At 44.0% G+C, this 18851-nt stretch overlaps 1 protein-coding gene across 2 annotated transcripts in view; it reads left to right on the top strand.

Annotated features, from left to right (window-relative positions):
• Positions 1–453: 453 nt before the first annotated feature.
• LOC117503233 (E3 ubiquitin-protein ligase TRIM9) overlaps positions 454–18851 on the top strand; it is a 113270-nt gene continuing 94872 nt past the window's right edge. The window contains exon 1 of one of the 2 annotated variants that reach the window (XM_034162440.1): positions 454–1314. In XM_034162440.1, the coding sequence (XP_034018331.1) occupies positions 508–1314 (807 nt within the window). In that variant the 5' untranslated portion in view covers positions 454–507. The remainder of the gene's footprint in view (positions 1315–18851) is intronic. The other variant, XM_034162441.1, reaches the window with a different exon arrangement.

Raw genomic sequence — 18851 nt, forward strand, 5'->3', positions numbered from 1 at the left:
GCATTTATTTGTCATAAGGATTTGATAACAAAATGTTAGAAATGATTGCCTTTTAAAATTTATGCATTGGCAGATTTATTGTGCACCGTAAATTTATTTACTCCCTACTATCAGTTTTTGTAATATGGCCCTAAGAAAATCATATTGTGTAGGTTCTACTTATTCCATTGTGGTCCTCCAATAAAAAAAGAAAAAAAAATCCACAGAAAATGACTACGTCAGAACAAGACAATAAAAAAATATTAAAACTCAACACTTAAAAGCTATTAAAAGTAAACAATTTTAATCTAGTATCTTAGAATGCTTAAAAATGAGTTTTAACATCTTTTCTGGCAGTACTGAGATGGCAGGAAACACGATTTATGAACGCAATATGACTTTAGACTACATATCCCAGAATCCCAGCGTGTTGTGCGCCTGCGCAGAGCGGAGCAGGGAGCTGTCCGCATCAGACGGTGCTGAAGTAATTTCATTGAAGCTTCTCGTCAGCGCGGTGCGGACGGAGCGATGGAGGAAGAGTTAAAATGTCCAGTTTGCGGGTCTCTTTTCAAGGAGCCCATCCTGCTGCCGTGTTCCCACAACGTCTGCCTCGCGTGCGCGCGGAATATCACGGTCCAAACCCCGGACGGAGAGACCCCGGTGCAGAGCCGGGCTTCGGCCAGCTCGGACTACGACTACCTGGACATGGACAAGATGAGTCTGTACAGCGAGACGGACAGCGGCTACGGCTCCTACACACCGTGCCAGCTCAAGTCTCCCAACGGGGTGCGGGTGTTTCCGCCGGCCCTCCCCCACCGGCACTGCTCGCTCACCTGCCCGCTGTGCCACCGGAGCGTCTTGCTGGACGAGCGCGGGCTGCGGGGCTTCCCGCGGAACCGCCTGCTGGAGGCCATCGTGTCGCGGTACCAGCAGACCCGCGGCGCCTCCTCCTCCTCTTCGTCCACGTCGAACGCGGTGAAGTGTCAGCTGTGCGACCGGAACCCCGTGGACGCGACGGTGATGTGCGAGCAGTGCGACGTCTTCTACTGTCACGCGTGCCAGCAGCGGTGCCACCCGTCCCGCGGTCCGCTCGCGAAGCACCGCCTGGTGCCGCCGACCAACCAGGTGGCCGGAGGAGCCGTAGGAGGCGGAGGAAGCGGTCAGCCGCCGCCCGTAGCCGCGCGGAAACCGGCGACGTGCGTGGATCACGAAGCGGAAAACTTCAGCGTGTACTGCTGCAGCTGCAGGGCTCCGGTGTGCGCCAAGTGTTTGGACGAGGGAAAGCACGGCGCGCACGACGTCAAGCCGCTGGCCGTCATGTGGAAACAGCACAAGGTGAGCGCGCACACACATATACGCGCACATACCTGCGGGCGCCAGCCAATCTGGGAGCTCTGACAAATTCTGTAGGGCTTTGAAGTGCGTGAACACTGTGCGCGTGTCTGACTCATCACTTGCACTTGTCAGTGTTAGGCTACATCACACTTTCTGTCTGATCGCAGGGGCGGATCTATCTTCAGGAGGTGGCGGGGTGACTTGTTTGGGTGTACCCCCCTCAAAAATTTTTTTCAAAAGGCCTTTTTTCTGCATTTTAAAGCTCCTCTCAGACAGAAGGCAACTATTGGTGTGCCATACTCAACAACACTCACCGCCAATACCAGCAATTTCTGGCATGCGCACAGCGTGTGACTGCTTTTTGTGCATAGTAGCATTTAATGTAGTAAACAGTGTGGTTTCCTCACCAAGTGTGAATACTTTTAAAAGTAACTGATTTGCATTATGGTAAACCACCAGGTTTTAATATATTCTTTTTTTTTTTTTTTGCTATGATGTGTTGACATATCCAAATTTGTATACTTATTTATGAGAATGTCACCTATCACGTGTCAATGAAGAGATCCATTCTCTGAAGGTAGATCATATCCCCAGCCAGGCGATGCATTGGGCATCTCTGTAAGATGTGCGATGCAGTTTGTTCTTCCCCACATTCGCAGAATTTATTGTTGGATTGGCCTGTCCAGTGTAGGGGGCTCTGAAGCCTCCATGGGCAGACTGGAGACAATTGAGTGTAATCCACTGATGTCTGTTCAGGTCATGGCCAGCAGATGACTTGGTTGGAACTGGAATATACTCCCTCAAGAGAGAATGAGTCAGTTGTATACTTATTTTTACACAAAAAATGAATTATGACTAAACTGGATATCATCTGCTGCTTCCTAGAGGAGTTTTTTTTTTATCAACTATGTCTTAGTTTTTTCCTCATTTTCTCATGGATTTGAATATGTTTAACAATGTAGCATTTGCATGTGTTGGGGGTGTTAGTGGTGTGTAAGAGAGTGCGATGAGTGTAGTTGAATTGCGATTCTATTCTTGCCCTTATACTGTTATGATTTGCCTGTTGCATTTTGTGTTGTTGTATTTTTCCTGTTACTTTGATCCCAGCAATCATTTTGGTTGCAGGAGATACTGAATTCAACCACTTGTCTGTTCTGGTGAGTGAATGCTGAGGTAAGACCAAACCCAGTAATAACATCATGTTTTTTCACTCTACTTCATCCCTGCCCATAAAATCACCTCTCTGTTTTATGAATAGGTGATTAAAGTGATGTATGAGTTCGTTTTTTTTTAAGGCCCTTCCTTAATTAAAGGATTTTTTTTTTCCTGGTTTAAGGTCATTTCAAATTTGTGCTTCTTAGGTTCTGACTGTACTGCTGTTGATATTTAGGCTCAGTTCACACGGCAGGATAATTAGCCCGATATCAGACCCGATCTTCCCCTTCCGAGAATCTTAAGGACGCCCTGACAATCATGATGACGCTAAAGATAATCTTATCAGATTTTCCTGCCGTGTGTGGTGTGTTCAGAGCGCTCTGATCTGCTCGGAAGGACATCAGGAGCGCTCCGATCGCAAATCGGGGATATTCAACATGTTGGATTTTTTGGCCCGATATTGCAGCGTGTGTTGTGTCCTCCGACCACAAACGAGCATGCAGCCTGCTGAATGGGATGCGTAGCCAATCAGAAAGCATTCTGATGGACGTACAGAGCGGAAAATAAAATCAAAACAGCTGTTCTGACTTACCACAAAGTCCGGTGGTCGCACTGTCTCCACTTCTTTAAAGAACACCTTTTCTTTTTCTTTTTGTATCATTTTTCCCCCCTCTATTTTAAATAGTCCACAAAGTATCTCAGTTTGTTTACTCTTAAGTCACGTTTAATCTCAAGAGATTTTGCGAGATTTCCTGTCTGAGCTGGGAATGTTCGTGTGTGAAATCTGTTGACCAACACTGTTAGATCTATGATTTTTTTATCTTCACGTGTGTGGTCTCTCAGGTTTTGGAAACTTAAAGATAATTTTAAAATCCTGTCGTGTGAACCAGACTTTAGGGAATAACCCTGTTGTGTCTGATGATTTGTGGATTTTTGTGTTGGTTATACGGTTGCAAATTGAGCTTTAACAGCGATGCGTTAGCGGAGTTCTTAAAACGGATATTTGTGACCGTGGAGTTTGCATGTCCTCCCCATGTTTGCATGTGTTCTCTTCAGGTGCTCCAACTTCCTCCCACATCCATAGACATGCAGGTTAGGTGAACTGGTGACTCTAAATTGACCATAGGTGTGCATGCATGTGTTAATGTATTTGTCCATCTATACGTGGCCCTGCAATAGACTGCCGTACTGTCAGGGTATACCCCGCCTCACGCCGTATGACTGCTGGGATACAGGCTCCAGCCCCTTTGACCCTTGACTGGAGTAAGTGCGTCTAAAAAAAATGAATGAATGAGTCATTATCATTTCATTTCAGACATTTCAGACAACTTTATTGATCCCTAAAAGGGCAGTTGTGTTTACACTCCAATTACCTCAGACAAAATACAGCAATTAATCCACAATTATTACTTGTTTACCGTAATAATGGCACACATCAAAATTAAAGACAACACATATACGTTTGACATTGTTTATGTGCACTAAACTTGAAGCAGTCCGTCATCCGAATTGAGGCAAAGTAGGTGAAGGCCGCAGCAGGAGGGGCCTGCACCACCCAGCTTGTGGATTGAAGGCTGCAGCAGTAAAAACCGCACTGCGTTCAAGTTGGCAGGGAGGAAGCCAGGGTGAGGGGAGTGGAGAGACACGGGGGGGGTGGGGGGTGGGTGGTGGTAATAGGGATGGAGGGAGGGAGACATGCGTTGTGTGTAGATGAGTTAAATTTCTGTCAATTTCTGTCCGTGTGTTTTTAAAGTCTGACTGTCCGTGTGTCCTTGTTGAAAAAATAGTGTCAATAGCGTTGAGAGAACAAAAAGGAGGAGAGGGGAGGGGAGGAATGCGACCGTCCTTGCCGGAGTCCCATCATCATCATCATGATTATTGTTGTTGTCAAAATAGCAGCATACTTTAAGTACATGAGTGAAAATTAAAGGCCATTTTCTCTGCCTCCTGCTAAGTGGGTCAGTGGGACTAATCACACACACACACTCTCTCTCTCTCTCTCTCTCTCTCTGCTGTTTCTGTGTGATTAGAAACACCCACACATTGCACCATCATTCATCACTCATATCTTTCATCCTGTTACATTTTCTTTGGAGCCTTTTCGCATCATTCATTTTCAATTGCTCTCCTCCCCCTTATTTTGCCCCACCCTCCACCCTTTCTCCTTCCTCTGATTGCTGAGGGGTTTGCCCGTGTCATTCTGTTCCATAAATGGACCGTAAAAATCTCATCAGTGCAGAGGACTTAGAGTGTGTTGCTAAGTAATGAGCAGTGTATGAATAAGAGACTGTGCCTGCGATGGAGTCCATAAGGTTAAGGGAGATTGATGACTGGCTGTCCTCTGGTCTCCCTGTGCAGTCCAACAGACACCCAATATCTGATTTTCAGTATAATCACTGCTGTGGTGCTTTTAAATCTCACTCCATAAACCCACTTTATGTTGGTCATTTCTCTGGTATTCTGTTAGCAGGGCAGCAGCCAGGTTCTAAAGCGGCACCTTCTTTGTATAAAAATAAGTTTCTTATAAACATCCAGTCAGATTAATGCTTCAGATTTTCACCATAGGTGGATTAGTGAGACATCGATGGAAACACACCAGATGAAGATAAATCTTCTGATCTCCCAGCGTGTAGTTTGGTAGACATTAAGTGAGGGGATGCCCACTGGGTTGATTCATTTATTTATTTTGTAGCCTTTCAGCAGCATCCAGAATAATCTCGCCATGTATTTGGTAAGATGGATCTGTTTTACTTTGTTGGTGTTTTCATAAATCCGTCTATTTTCCATCCACAACTCATTTGCATAGCTTTTGGCCTCTTCCTTGACTCCGCTTCAAGCAGTTCACAGGACTTCCAGAGCTACTAGTGATGGGGACTCCTTGTATTCCCGGTGAGCAGACCTTTGGGACTCGATGAGTGGCTTCCATCTTGTGACGTTAGTGTCAAATCAACTGTTGCTCATTGCTCTTGTCCTTCTTGTTTCCAAAACTTGTTACTGCTGAAGTGCATCGGCATCATAGTGTTGTTGTTTGGATCTATGGTATGTCTTTGGCTGTAGTTTGATCTCAGTGCTCACAAGAGAATGATCTTTGTCACAGGGAGCACCATGAAATGTTGGTATGATTACAGCAGTGTTTATCTGTTCACCATCTGGTGATGGGTGAGGTACAGTGATGCTAGTACTTGGATCTTGGAGGCATCCCAAGAAACCTGTGATGAGAAGAAGTAGAAGTCCTATGTAGGTGCTGAGGCTTGTGCTTCTCTCTGAATTCTGTAGCATCAAGCAGATTAGAGTCTATGACTCCCCTGAACCGAGGCTGGTACCCATTTACACCTGGATAGACAGAGACAATGTAGATTAGGTGAATGTATAAGATTTTTCATCTAGACATCCTGAATCAGCCAGACACATTTTATTCAGAGCAGCTATGTCAAGATCGTTGTTGATCATAGCTGTTTTGAGGGTGTCATCTGTTTCTCATGGGTCATTAGACAGTCCAGGTTTCTGCTGTTTTCTTCTTGCTTTTGGTGCCACAGTTTCTGAACATTTGCTGGATTTATTAAAGCTCTAAGTCCCATGCACCCAGTGAGGCAGGTGACAAGTGATGGGGCAACACCATATTGGCTGGGGGCTACCCACTTGAGGCAGGTGATACATCTATAGTGATGTTAACCTCTCCCATCATCGAGAACAACCTCTGCTGTCTGGCTTTTTTGACTTATAAGCAGTATCTGCTGTTCTCCAGATTGTATCCTTCCTAATAAAGTGTAGACCGGAATGTCCTCTGCAGACCGCTAGCCAGGGTAGATGCAATGAAGAAATTGAGTTGTCCAATCTTCAGGATCCCCCTCTCAGTCTTTCTAGTATTCCCCAAATGAAAGGTGAGAATCAGTTCATTTTTACTCGGTCGACCACGGGTGCTGGTGGAAGGCTCTCAGTGAACTCTCCACTCGCCGAAGGGGTTCCACTCCTGATTGACTGTTTGGGTTTACTTCCTTAGGCATTCATTGTCCATAGTGACCTGCAAGACAGTGGGACTATTTAGCCATAGCTGGGACCCCTAAAAACATAAATAACATGAAAAGAAATCTATACAAAAAATTAAATAATTCATAAAAAGCATGATGTCCATTGATTTACAAAGATATTGTCTGCACCTTGACAAATCTTGTTTTTCGTCCTGCTGGGTGTCATGCTGCCACCTTAGTCACCAGTGTACAGTAAGTACGAGTTGGGGAGCCGGTTTAGACACAACCCTTCTGTCCATGTGACTAGTTGTGCTGGGCTACAGTGTTACCAGGGTCAGCATTGACTCAGTGCACCCAGTTATAAATGGGTGCCTCTTTTCGCTGAGCCAGTCACTTGTGATAGTTTGGCATCCCAGCAAAGGGGAGTCGTAGACTCTCATCTGTTTCATACTGCAGTGTCTGGGGTTAAACATCGGTTTCAATGGGACACGTAGGTCTTGCTTTTTTCTTTCCTTGATTTAAAGGTGACCGTCAACAATGCAAACACATGTTGGTTGTTTCAGTTCATTTTCACTGTCCCGTTACTTATGGTCCTGACTGTATATTTCTTATTGTGATCAAATAGGGAAGGGATATCTTATTTTATGTTAGGAAGTCCAAAAATCAGCTTGAGGGACGGCCTATACATGGACCAGAGGAACAACATCCTCCTACCTTACTGTTCATAGCCAGCGTGCCGCTGAACATGTACAGTGTTTGTCCTGCAGCATCAGTATTATGAATCTGTTGACCAAAATACAGCTTATGCACATGCACACATGGATGCACAGCAAACACACAAACGCACATTATCACGTGTTTGGAATGCAGATGTACAGTAAAGGAGCAGACAAACCTTAGCCTTGGGAATGCTGAGGAAGAAACAGTGTTCTAGTTTTCTCTGATCAGTGGAGTAGAAAACACACGGTCTGTTTAATGCTTGTGTGTGCACTCTTTCACACACACACGCTTATATGTGTGTTTATGGGTGACCCAGCTATGTTCAGTAATGAGCAGCTACAGTGGCTCAGAGTTAAATATTAAAAACAGCAAATGCTGAGTTGCTCATCTTTCATTGTTCGTGTAAAAAACGATTTTGTAAAGTAAAAGATAAGTTATGTCTTTTTCAACACTGACCAAGACTGAAATCCTTTGTGGTGGACAATGGTAACGTGTTATCTGATAAGACACTGGTCAGTTCTGGGAGTAAAACACTGGTGCCACTTGTCCCCACATCCACCACAAAACAGAACCATCTTGGGTCCTGAATGGCAGCTACTCAGGTGGACAACTGGTCCACCCAGACTTCTTGAAACAGTCAGGTGAAATGTGGGCATCCCCTTTATCTTCTCCAGCAGCTGGAGTCCACAGTAGTGAGACAGCTGTGTACTGGATCATTCCCAAAGTAACATGCCGCACGTGGTCACAGCTGATGTTCCCTTACAATGTAAACAGTACTGCTCATCTGAGTCTCCCAAAGTAATACTAGGGAAGCTACAACCACTACCTTTGGACCCCCTTTCCCCCAGGACTAAACCAAACTAACTTTTTAATTTTTTTTAGGTTCCTTAGATGACCCCAAAACACAATCAGGGTGTTCCCAAAAATAAAGACTGGCCTCAAGCCAGTTATCCAAGATGGCGTCCAAGATGGCCGCCAAAATAGGGTTTTTCACTATACCTTTAAACAACATATAAACAACTTAAATATCACAGAGATTCAATGATAAGGGTCTATTGGTGGCCTCTACTGGTGGTTGGCTCTCACTGCGGTATTGTATCACTTCCTGTTCCGGAGCACTGCAGTGTTTTGCTGTATCTGTTAGCTGTTTAATCTGCGCAGTTAGATTGATCTAGTTAACTAGATAACGATTTGTTTCACAGTGTAATCTTCACGTGCCTTAACTAAAGCACTCCCTCTGCTGAATCACCTCTAAATTATTTACACATTATTCACTTTGTGTGTTTTTAGGAATCCGCTAGCTTAGCGCAGCTACTAGCTCTTAGCTGATTTAGCATGGCGGCTTCTCCTGTTTCTCCCGTACTTTTCTGCTCTGGGTGTGAAATGTTTAGTTATTCCTCGGCCTCCTTTAGCAGTAATGGTACTTGTAATAAGTGTAGCTTATTCGTAGCTTTGGAGGCCAGGCTGGGCGAATTGGAGACTCGGCTCCGCACCATGGAAAATTCTACAGCTAGCCAGGCCCCTGTAGTCAGTGCGGACCAAGGTAGCTTAGCTGCCGTTAGTTTCCCTCTGGCAGATCCCGAGCAGCCGGGAAAGCAGGCCGACTGGGTGACTGTGAGGAGGAAGCGTAGCCCTAAACAGAAGCCCCATGTACACCGCCAACCCGTTCACATTTCTAACCGCTTTTCCCCACTCAACGACACACCCGCCGAGGAGCAAACTCTGGTTATTGGCGACTCTGTTTTGAGAAATGTGAAGTTAGCGACACCAGCAACCATAGTCAATTGTCTTCCGGGGGCCAGAGCAGGCATCATTGAAGGAAACATGAAACTGCTGGCTAAGGCTAAGCGTAAATTTGGTAAGATTGTAATTCACGTCGGCAGTAATGACACCCGGTTACGCCAATCGGAGGTCACTAAAATTAATATTGAATCGGTGTGTAACTTTGCAAAAACAATGTCGGACTCTGTAGTTTTCTCTGGGCCCCTCCCCAATCGGACCGGGAGTGACATGTTTAGCCGCATGTTCTCCTTGAATTGCTGGCTGTCTGAGTGGTGTCCAAAAAATGAGGTGGGCTTCATTGATAATTGGCAAAGCTTCTGGGGAAAATCTGGTCTTGTTAGGAGAGACGGCATCCATCCCACTTTGGATGGAGCAGCTCTCATTTCTAGAAATCTGGCCAATTTTCTTAAATCCTCCAACCCGTGACTATCCAGGGTTGGGACCAGGAAGCAGAGTTGTAGTCTTACACACCTCTCTGCAGCTTCTCTCACCCTGCCATCCCCTCATTACCCCATCCCCGTAGAGACAGTGCCTGCTCCCAGACCACCAATAACCAGCAAAAATCTATTTAATCAATCAATCAACATTTATTTATAAAGCGCTTTACAGCACCGACTGGTGTCCAAAGTGCTTAACATTAAAAACACAAATTTACAAAATAAAACACATATAAAATAAAATTTTAAAACAACACATAAAAAAAGAGAACATAAAAATAACAGAACATGTCACCTCCCCACTAAGTGTTAAAAGCCAGTTTAAATAAATAAGTCTTTAACTTAGATTTAAAAAGTGCTAGGTCAGGAATAGTACGTAACTCAAGAGGTAGCTCATTCCACAGTCTGGGGCCAGCTACCGTGAAAGCATGATCACCCCAGCGTTTATATCTTGACCTTGGAACATCTAAGTAAAGCTAAGTAAAGCTGGCCAGACGCCCTTAACGTCCTACTGTAGGTGTGCAAAGTTAAAATTTCAGACAAGTAGGGAGGTGCAAGGCCATAAATAGCTTTAAAAACAAACATTAAAATTTTAAAATCAATTCTAAAACGAACTGGAAGCCAGTGGAGTGAGTACAGGACGGGCGCAATATGCTCACGTCTAGAAGTGTTTGTCAAAAGACGAGCAGCAGCATTCTGCACCAACTGGAGACGCGCAAGAGATGACTGATTAATGCCCGCATAAAGTGCATTACAATAATCAAGTCTGGAGCTGATGAAAGCATGAATGGCCGTCTCAAGATCACGTCTACTGAGAAAGTGCTTTATTTTAGCCAAGAGGCGAAGTTGGAAAAAACTAGCTTTGACAACAGAATTTATCTGTTGATCGAACCTCAAACAGCTGTCAAATATCACTCCCAAATTCTTGACAGCTGGTTTTACATAGTTAGCCAAAGCACCAAAATTTGTTGTTACCACATTTGGTATGCCAGTGTGCTCAAACACCATGATCTCAGTTTTACCATCATTCAGGTAAAGGAAGTTTCGGGACAGCCACTGCTTTACATCACGAATACAATTAAATAATGATGACAAAGCATCACTCCCATTAGTCCTCACAGGCAGATAGATTTGCAGATCATCTGCATAACAATGAAAGGACAAATTGTGCTGGGTTATAACTGACCCCAATGGCAGAATGTACAAAGAAAATAGAATCGGCCCAAGGACAGATCCCTGCGGCACTCCACAGCACAGAGGAGCAGTTGATGAGGAAAGGTCCCCAATCATGACAGAAAAGCTCCTTTCAGCCAAATATGATCTAAACCACTCAAGTGCAGTACCATGAATGCCAATAAAATGTTCCAACCGGGAAACAAGTACTGTGTGATCCACAGTATCAAAGGCTGCTGTGAGGTCCAACAGAACCAGCACAGCAGGATTCCCTGCATCCACTGACAGAGTAATATCATTATGAACTTTTAAAAGTGCTGACTCAGTGCTGTGTCGCGATCTAAAACCCAGACTGGAATTTTTCAAGGATGAGATTGTCTTCTAAAAATGATTGTAACTGTAAAAAGACAACCTTTTCTAAAACCTTAGATAGAAATGGCAGATGAGAGACAGGTCTAAAATTGGATAAAACTGATGAGTCCAGGTGAGGTTTTTTAAGAAGAGGTCGAACCACAGCATGTTTAAAAGCAGCTGGAACAGACCCTGATCTAAGACGAGCATTAATAAAAGTTAGGAGACCTGCCCCAACAGTATTAAAAGCCTCCTTCAGCACCTTAGCTGGAACAACATCAAAAGGACAACTTGTAGATTTTATGTGTTTTACAACATCAGCGAGAGATGCAAAAGAAATGGGCTCAAACTGTTCGAGCACAGCAGAATGTGCACGAGGAGCAGACAACTCAACATTACAGCTCTGATCAGCGTTCTGTCTGACTGATGAAACCTTATCAATAAAAAACTGAAGAAACTCCTCACAGGTTGTGGTTGTAGCGTCCAACAAAACAGAGGTGTGTGGATTTACAACTGAGTTTATAGTCTGAAATAACACACTGGGACGATGACAACTGCTCGAAATAATATGAGACAGATATTGTGCTTTTGCCTCCTTCACAGCCTTCTGATAGTCAGTCAGACTGTCCCTCAGAAAACCCAGAGACACCTGCAGTTTGTCCTTTTTCCATTTTCTCTCCGCCCGTCTGCAGTGTTGCCTGAGGGCACGGGTCGTGGCATTTAACCAGGGGTCGGATTTTGATTTCCTGGATTTGCAGCGCATCGGTGCAACAGAGTCCAAAATGACTGTGCATGTAGAGTGGAAAGAAGAGAGGATGTTATCTGGGAGTAATGGAGAAACCAGTCCATTCATGGCATAAAACTGAGAGTCCATGAAGGCAGCAGCAAAGTCTCCCGCTGTCGAGGAGGTGACCAAATGGCGGCGAGAGACAGGAACAAGTGGCTTACTAGCAGATGGAGGAGCAATAAATTAAAAAATAACAGGAAAGTGATCTGAAATAGCAACGTCTGATATGTCCTTAAGTGAAACTGAGAGCCCAAAAGAAATAACCAGGTCCAAGGTGTGTCCAAGATTATGTGTTGGTCCATCCACAACTTGTGTTAGACCAAAAGAGTTCAGGAGGCTTTTAAAATCATCAGCCAGCTGATTAGAAGGACAACAGATATGAATATTTAATATATTCATATATTTAAGCATAAAAATTCAAAAAGAAAAAATAATATAGCACCTTCAACTGCACCACAGACTAAAACAGTTAAATGTGGTCTATTAAACATTAGGTCTCTCTCTTCTAAGTCCCTGTTAGTAAATGATATAATAATGGATCAACATATTGATTTATTCTGCCTTACAGAAATCTGGTTACAGCAGGATGAATATTGTTATGTGTCGGACGCGGGCGGAGAACCGACCAGCGTTTGAAGGACCCAGTATAAAATAAGCAGAGGATGGTACAAAGGATAACAGAATTGAATAACATAACAGTGAGTGCTGAATAATAACAAATGAGTGCGCGGTCTGGCGAGGTGGAATAATGGTGCGCTCCCAGCAGCACAAACGGTCCGGAGCCAGAACAGTTCGGACCCAAGGACCCTGCCGACACCCCCCAGGTGGCCGCGACCAACCGAGTCTGTGAAAGAAGAAACCATCATGTGAGTCCACCACTCCACACACAGAGAGACCACTCAAAGGTGTACATAAACAGCAAACACTTCCTGGCTTAATTACCAATCAGCTTCTCACCCTGCAGGCATGGAACACCCAGTTCAATTCTCCACTGCAGTGGGAGCTGATTAAACGACTAACATAACAGCTCAATATAATAAGGTGTGAGGGACACCACATTTACTGACTGTACTCATGTTAGTCACAAAACCTAAAGTACCTCAGGAAGTGTGCTGACGAGCGTGAGACCTCACCCCCTCCTCTTTCACAGACCACGGCATCAAACCTGGTACGGTCTCTGCATCCATGATGATGAGATGGCTCTCTAGATGACGATCTCACCCGTCTGGTCACAAGGTCGAGTCTCTGGCAAATACACACTGTGTACTCCAGACTTAAATGCAACCATGCCCCAATCCATAAAGATGCACCACAGCTGTGAGTCCTGACGAGCTGCACATGACAAGCTTCAGGTGATCAGGGTGAGGTCCTGATAACTCAGCCACACAGCCACTCAGTCCTGAACGCATGCCACCTGCAAGGAAAAACAGAAGACAAACAAAAGCCAGCCAGGCATGCCAGGCACCCCAGCCACAACAAATATGTTAGTTTAAATGAGTCAACACCCCCGAGTCACACTAACTGCCAGAATGCTTGTAGCACGGCCCGAGGCGGAGGATTAGCAGCAATCTTCCATTCCAGCTTATTAATTAATCAAAAACCCAGACAGAGCTTTAATTCATTTGAAAGCTTGACTCATAGTCTTGTCCATCCAAATTGGAAGTCCCAAAAAACAGTTTTATTTGTTATTATCTATCGTCCACCTGGTCGTTACTGTGAGTTTCTCTGTGAATTTTCAGAACTTTTGTCTGACTTAGTGCTTAGCTCAGATAAGATCATTATAGTGGGCGATTTTAACATCCACACAGATGCTGAGAATGACAGCCTCAACACTGCATTTAATCTATTATTAGACTCAATTGGCTTTGCTCAAAATGTAAATGAGTCCACCCATCACTTTAATCATATCTTAGATCTTGTTCTGACTTATGGTATGGAAATTGAAGACTTAACAGTATTCCCTGAAAACTCCCTTCTGTCTGATCATTTCTTAATAACATTTACATTTACTCTGATGGACTACCCAGCAGTGGGGAATAAGTTTCATTACACTAGAAGTCTTTCAGAAAGCGCTGTAACTAGGTTTAAGGATTTGATTCCTTCTTTATGTTCTCTAATGCCATATACCAACACAGTGCAGAGTAGCTACCTAAACTCTGTAAGTGAGATAGATTATCTCGTCAATACTTTTACATCCTCATTGAAGACAACTTGGATGCTCTAGCTCCTCTGAAAAAGAGAGCTTTAAATCAGAAGTGCCTGACTCCGTGGTATAACTCACAAACTCGCAGCTTAAAGCAGATAACCCGTAAGTTGGAGAGGAAATGGCGTCTCACTAATTTAGAAGATCTTCACTTAGCCTGAAAAAAGAGTCTGTTGCTCTATAAAAAAGCCCTCCGTAAAGCTAGGACATCTTACTACTCATCACTAATTGAAGAAAATAAGAACAACCCTAGGTTTCTTTCAGCACTGTAGCCAGGCTGACAAAGAGTCAGAGCTCTATTGAGCCGAGTATTCCTTTAACTTTAACTAGTAATGACTTCATGACTTTCTTTGCTAATAAAATTTTAACTATTAGAGAAAAAATTACTCATAACCATCCCAAAGATGTATCGTTATCTTTGGCTGCTTTCAGTGATGCCGGTATTTGGTTAGACTCTTTCTCTCCGATTGTTCTGTCTGAGTTATTTTCATTAGTTACTTCCTCCAAACCATCAACATGTCTATTAGACCCCATTCCTAGCAGGCTGCTCAAGGAAGCAATTAATTAATGCTTCGATCTTAAATATGATCAATCTATCTTTATTAGTTGGCTATGTACCACAGGCTTTTAAGGTGGCAGTAATTGAACCATTACTTAAAAAGCCATCACTTGACCCAGCTATCTTAGCTAATAATAGGCCAATCTCCAACCTTCCTTTTCTCTCAAAAATTCTTGAAAGGGTAGTTGTAAAACAGCTAACTGATCATCTGCAGAGGAATGGTCTATTTGAAGAGTTTCAGTCAGGTTTTAGAATTCATCATAGTACAGAAACAGCATTAGTGAAGGTTACAAATGATCTTCTTATGGCCTCAGACAGTGGACTCATCTCTGTGCTTGTTCTGTTAGACCTCAGTGCTGCTTTTGATACTGTTGACCATAAAATTTTATTACAGAGATTAGAGCATGCCATAGGTATTAAAGGCACTGCGCTGCGGTGGTTTGAATCATATTTATCTAATAGATTACAATTTGTTCATGTAAATGGGGAATCTTCTTCACAGACTAAGGTTAATTATGGAGTTCCACAGGGTTCTGTGCTAGGACCAATTTTATTCACTTTATACATGTTTCCCTTAGGCAGTATTATTAGACAGCATTGCTTAAATTTTCATTGTTACGCAGATGATACCCAGATTTATCTATCCATGAAGCCAGAGGACACACACCAATTAGCTAAACTGCAGGATTGTCTTACAGACATAAAGACATGGATGACCTCTCATTTCCTGCTTTTAAACTCAGATAAAACTGAAGTTATTGTACTTGGCCCCACAAATCTTAGAAACATGGTGTCTAACCAGATCCTTACTCTGGATGGCATTACCCTGACCTCTAGTAATACTGTGAGAAATCTTGGAGTCATTTTTGATCAGGATATGTCATTCAATGCGCATATTAAACAAATATGTAGGACTGCTTTTTTGCATTTAAGCAATATCTCTAAAATTAAAAAGGTCTTGTCTCAGAGTGATGCTGAAAAACTAATTCATGCATTTATTTCCTCTAGGCTGGACTATTGTAATTCATTATTATTAGGTTGTCCTAAAAGTTCCCTGAAAAGCCTTCAATTAATTCAAAATGCTGCAGCTAGAGTACTAACGGGGACTAGAAGGAGAGAGCATATCTCACCCATATTGGCCTCTCTTCATTGGCTTCCTGTTAATTCTAGAATAGAATTTAAAATTCTTCTTCTTACTTGTAAAATTTTGAATAATCAGGTCCCATCTTATCTTAGGGACCTCTTAGTACCATATCACCCCAATAGAGCGCTTCGCTTTCAGACTGCAGGCTTACTTGTAGTTCCTAGGGTTTGTAAGAGTATAATGGGAGGCAGAGCCTTCAGCTTTCAGGCTCCTCTCCTCTGGAACCAGCTCCCAATTCAGATCAGGGAGACAGACACCCTCTCTACTTTTAAGATTAGGCTTAAAACTTTCCTTTTTGCTAAAGCTTGTAGTTAGGGCTGGATCAGGTGACCCTGAGCCATCCCTTAGTTATGCTGCTATAAACCTAGACTGCTGGGGGGTTCCCATGATGCACTGAGTGTTTCTTTCTCTTTTTGCTCTGTATGCACCACTCTGCATTTAATCATTAGTGATCGATCTCTGCTCCCCTCCACAGCATGTCTTTTTCCTGGTTCTCTCCCTCAGCCCCAACCAGTCCCAGCAGAAGACTGCCCCTCCCTGAGCCTGGTTCTGCTGGAGGTTTCTTCCTGTTAAAAAGGAGTTTTTCCTTCCCACTGTCGCCAAGTGCTTGCTCACAGGGGGTCGTTTTGACCATTGGGGTTTTTCCGTAATTATTGTATGGCCTTGCCTTACAATATAAAGCGCCTTGGGGCAACTGTTTGTTGTGATTTGGCGCTATATAAATAAAATTGATTGAAATTGATTGATAGTGAAAAACCCTATTTTGGCAGCCATCTTGGACACCATCTTGGGTAACTGGATTGAGACCAGTTTTTATTTTTGGGAACATCCTGATTGTGTTTTGGTGTCATCTAAGGAACCTAAAAAAGTTGGTTTGGTTTAGTCCTGGGGTGGGGGTGTGGGGGGTGTGCAAAAGTAGTGGTCGTAGCTCCCCTAGTATAACCATTTGTTTGATGCCAAATCATTCCGGTGATACCTAAGGCTAGTATCTCACTGATGCACGGTTGGTGGAGAGGAGACATATACATATTAAACATCTCTTATCATTTCCAAGGAACCAGAAGCATCAATGTTACTGCTGAGATAAATGAATGTCTCTACAAGTTCAGCGCTTTCAATACACTTCTTAGTTCATGAAGTCATTGAAAGCCTGGATTTTACACTCGACACTCACCCACACTCACCCACTCAGCTTCTCAAGTTTGAGTCCTTGCCAACAGAGTCATCTATCCGTGAGCAGTACCCAGTCTGAAGACACACTGAACAGTGTAGGTACAAGAAAATATACTCAATGAATGCAAGTATACACTGGGAAGAACTCTGTCCCACTCTCCAAGCGCTCACAGTACCTGTGTATCAACTGACTTTGATGTCCAGCAGCTTCTTAGGGATCCTGGAAATTCTCAGGATGTTCCAGAGCCTGGGTAAGCATCCCTGCTCTCAATGTCTGTGAAAGAAAGGCTGGAAAAAATGCCAACAAAATATATGTAAAAAGTGCTATGTTAAATCAAGTTGGTTAATAGAGTTAATTTAGACTATAATAGAGTTAATTTAACCTTAATATAGAGACTATTCTGAGTGGGACCACATGCACTCAGTGCAGTGTTAATTTAACACTGCAAAATTGGCTATGTTATTAAGGCTAGAGATCAAATCTTCGACTTCAATTACTCAGTGACCTCTAGCTTCTTTCTGCTTTAACCTTTGACTGCCCAGTGAAATGACCCCTGGGTTTTTCCGGTGCAGAGATGAAGTTAACTCAACGTAATAAATGTAATTATCCCCTCTGGATCAGCAGAGAATTCTTGCCCCAAGTGGAGGAGTTCAAGTATCTTGGGGTCTTGTTCACGTGTGGAGGTAAGGTGGAGTGTGAGATTGACAGATTGATTGGGGTTTGAGGTCCTGTGAACGTTGTAGCAGAGCATCATGGTGAAAAAAGAGCTGAGCCAGAAGGCAAAGCTCTTGATGTACCAGTTGATTTATGACTATATCCACAATTCTAGTCATGACCTTTGAGTAATTAGTGCAAGAACAAGGTTGCAGACACAAGCGGCAGAAATGAGGCTCCTCTGGTGGATATCTGGGCTTACACTCAGGGACAGGGTGAGAAAGTTGAATATCTGGACTTGGAGTAGAGCTGCTGCTTCTTCGTGTTGAAAGCAGCCAGCTGAGGTGGTTCAGACATCTGGTGAGGATTCCCCCTGGTCACCTTCCTAGGAAGGTCTTCTAGGCACGTCTAACTGGGAGGTGGCCCCGGGGAAGATCCAGGACACATATCTCCCAGCTGATTTGGGAACACCACAGGACCCCCAGGAAGACTTAGAGGACTTGGCCAAGGACTGGGAATTGTGGGGATGAGCTGCTTTTTCTACTGCTACTGTGACCCAGACTAGAATAAGTGTCAGAAAATGAATGACTTACTATGGTAATGACTAAAACCAACAAAATTCATCCACTTCTTCAAATCTCCGTACGGTAAATTCAGCAGTGTTAAATTAACACTGTATTGAGTGCCTATGGTCCCAGTCAACATAGTGGAATTTAAACACCAGAACTCTTGCTCACTGGACCGACTGGTACCATTGGTCATATCAGCCAAAGGGGAATCCCCGTTAGCCAAGCTAGTAGGAACATATTTCAGTCTGGATTTCATATTACTATGTACGTATATAAGATGTTCCATCAGTCCTAAAGATATTCAGATCACTTGTTTAAATGTACATGCAGGCACTTACCACCCTGGATACAGGCCTTAATTCCATCCATCCATCCATCCATCCATTTCTCTTCCGCTTTTCCGTTGGGTCGCGGGGGCAGCAGCTCAAGCAAAGCCGTCCAGACCTCCTGATCCACACACACCTCCCCCAACTCCTCCGAGGGAACCCCAAGGCGTTCCCAAGCCAGCCGAGAGACGTAGTCCCTCCAGCGTGTCCTGGGTCTTCCCCGGGGCCTCCTCAAAATGGGACGTGCCTGGAACAGCTCTCCAGCGAGGTGTCCAGGGGGAGTCCGGAAAAGATGCCCGAGCCACCTCAGCTGGCTCCTTTCGACGTGGAGAGCAGGTGGCTCGACTCCGAGTTCCTCCCGAGTGACCGAGCTCCTCACCCTATCTCTAAGGGAGCGCCCATCCACCCTGCAGAAGAAACTCACCTCGGCCGCTTGTACTCGCGACCTCATTCTTTCGGTCATGAGCCAAATCTCATGACCATAGGTGAGGATCGGAACGTAGATCGATTGGTAATCGAGAGCTTTGCCCCCCTA

Source organism: Thalassophryne amazonica, chromosome 21, assembly GCF_902500255.1.
Source record: "Thalassophryne amazonica chromosome 21, fThaAma1.1, whole genome shotgun sequence".
NCBI classification, from domain to species: domain Eukaryota; kingdom Metazoa; phylum Chordata; class Actinopteri; order Batrachoidiformes; family Batrachoididae; genus Thalassophryne; species Thalassophryne amazonica.